We start from the raw sequence: 1,527 nt of genomic DNA on the forward strand, positions 1-1,527 counted from the left end.
AAAAAAAAAAAAAAAAAAAAAAAAAAAAAAAAAAACAGCTATTTCCCGCAACACGCTCAGTACAAAATGCGTAAACTGAAGTACCACGAGCAAAAGCTCCTTAAGAAGGTAAACCTGTACGACTGGAAGAGGACCCGAAATGTGCGCGAAGTGAAAGTCTTAAGGAAGTACGTAATTCAAAACAGAGAGGATTACACAAAGTACAATAAAATATGTGGGTACATAACAAAGTTAGTTTCCAAGTTGAGATTATTACCAGACAATGATGAATTCAGAATAAAAATGACAAGTGAGTTGCTAGACAAGTTATACGACATGGGGGTAATAAATTGCAAATCCAGTTTAGCTGAGTGTGAAAAAATCTCCGTTTCTTCTTTTTGTAGAAGGAGGCTAGCTGTAATTTTGTTCAGGCAAAAATTTGTTCAAACCATACAGCTAGCTATTACGTACATCCAGCACGGAAATGTACGGGTAGGAAATAACGTAATTAACAACCCAGCTTTTCATATTAACAGAAATTTAGAAGACCATATTAAATGGGCAGACGGATCCAAAATTGTAAAACACATACAGAGGCATCAGAACAATCGCGACGACTATGAGCTCCTTGGCAATTGACCCACAAAAATGGGCAGACGATTTGAACAGCTTCCAAGCAGAGGTTGCATTCCCCTCTTGGAGAAAAAAAGCGAAATTTATCATACATTTTTTTTTTTCTTTTTTTTGTTTTCCATCTGCAAATGCGAAGAAAGCGCCCGATTTCGGATCCCATTGGTCTGTTTGAGTAGCAATTTTTTTTTCTACTTTTTTTCGTTTACGCTAAGGTATCCATTTTTAATTAACAGCGTAGTACTATAATTAAAACGGCTTCAACAAAAGAGTTGAGCTGCGCACAAAAATAAGTAGTCTTTAACACGGAAGCGTCGTAGAGCCATGCGGAATGAAACGTACATAGAAGGTATATATTATGTATAATTCCTGTCGCAATATATGACAGAAGGGACTTCATAATTTGGAGAACTGCATATATATTATGTCCATTTGTGCAGCGAAGAGCAGTTCTGTAAACAGCAGTTTCGTTCCCACCACGTTGCTATACCACATCATCAGAGTTATTATATATTGAAGGTTATTTGTGGAAGCGCGTACGACATCACAAACTACTTTGCGGCGCAGATTAATGTGGAAATTTTAACCATTTTGCGAAAGGGGCTGAGTTATAATATGGGCATATTATTATGACCTGTTAATATAAAGGCGCTTCAATTTTGTTGCAAAATGACACGTCTTTAACATTCCCGGGAAAATAAAACTATTTTGAGGTAACAGCGGCCATTTTGTCCAAACCGTTTTGAATACATCACGAGTGGTCGCCCATAGCACTGTGCTTAAAAAGAAGAATCGTCCTAATCTCGAAGAGAGGATACCCATTTGAGAGAGCCGCATTCACCCTTTGACTGGGTCTCTCCACCTACTCGTTGCTTGCCAATTCTGACAACGTTCAGTGGAAAAAAAAAAAAAAAAAAA

General features: G+C 37.5%; 1 protein-coding gene across 1 annotated transcript; it reads left to right on the plus strand.

Moving 5' to 3' along the window:
• Nucleotides 1–66: 66 nt before the first annotated feature.
• On the plus strand, nucleotides 67–618 carry AK88_01921 (uncharacterized protein; the record flags this gene model as incomplete). Its single annotated transcript, XM_012479556.1, has 1 exon — nucleotides 67–618. One exon carries the CDS (start codon nucleotides 67–69, stop codon nucleotides 616–618), a length of 552 nt encoding a protein of 183 aa, XP_012334979.1.
• Nucleotides 619–1,527: the final 909 nt, after the last annotated feature.

This window comes from Plasmodium fragile (assembly GCF_000956335.1).
Source record: "Plasmodium fragile strain nilgiri unplaced genomic scaffold supercont1.17, whole genome shotgun sequence".
Lineage (NCBI taxonomy): Eukaryota > Apicomplexa > Aconoidasida > Haemosporida > Plasmodiidae > Plasmodium > Plasmodium fragile.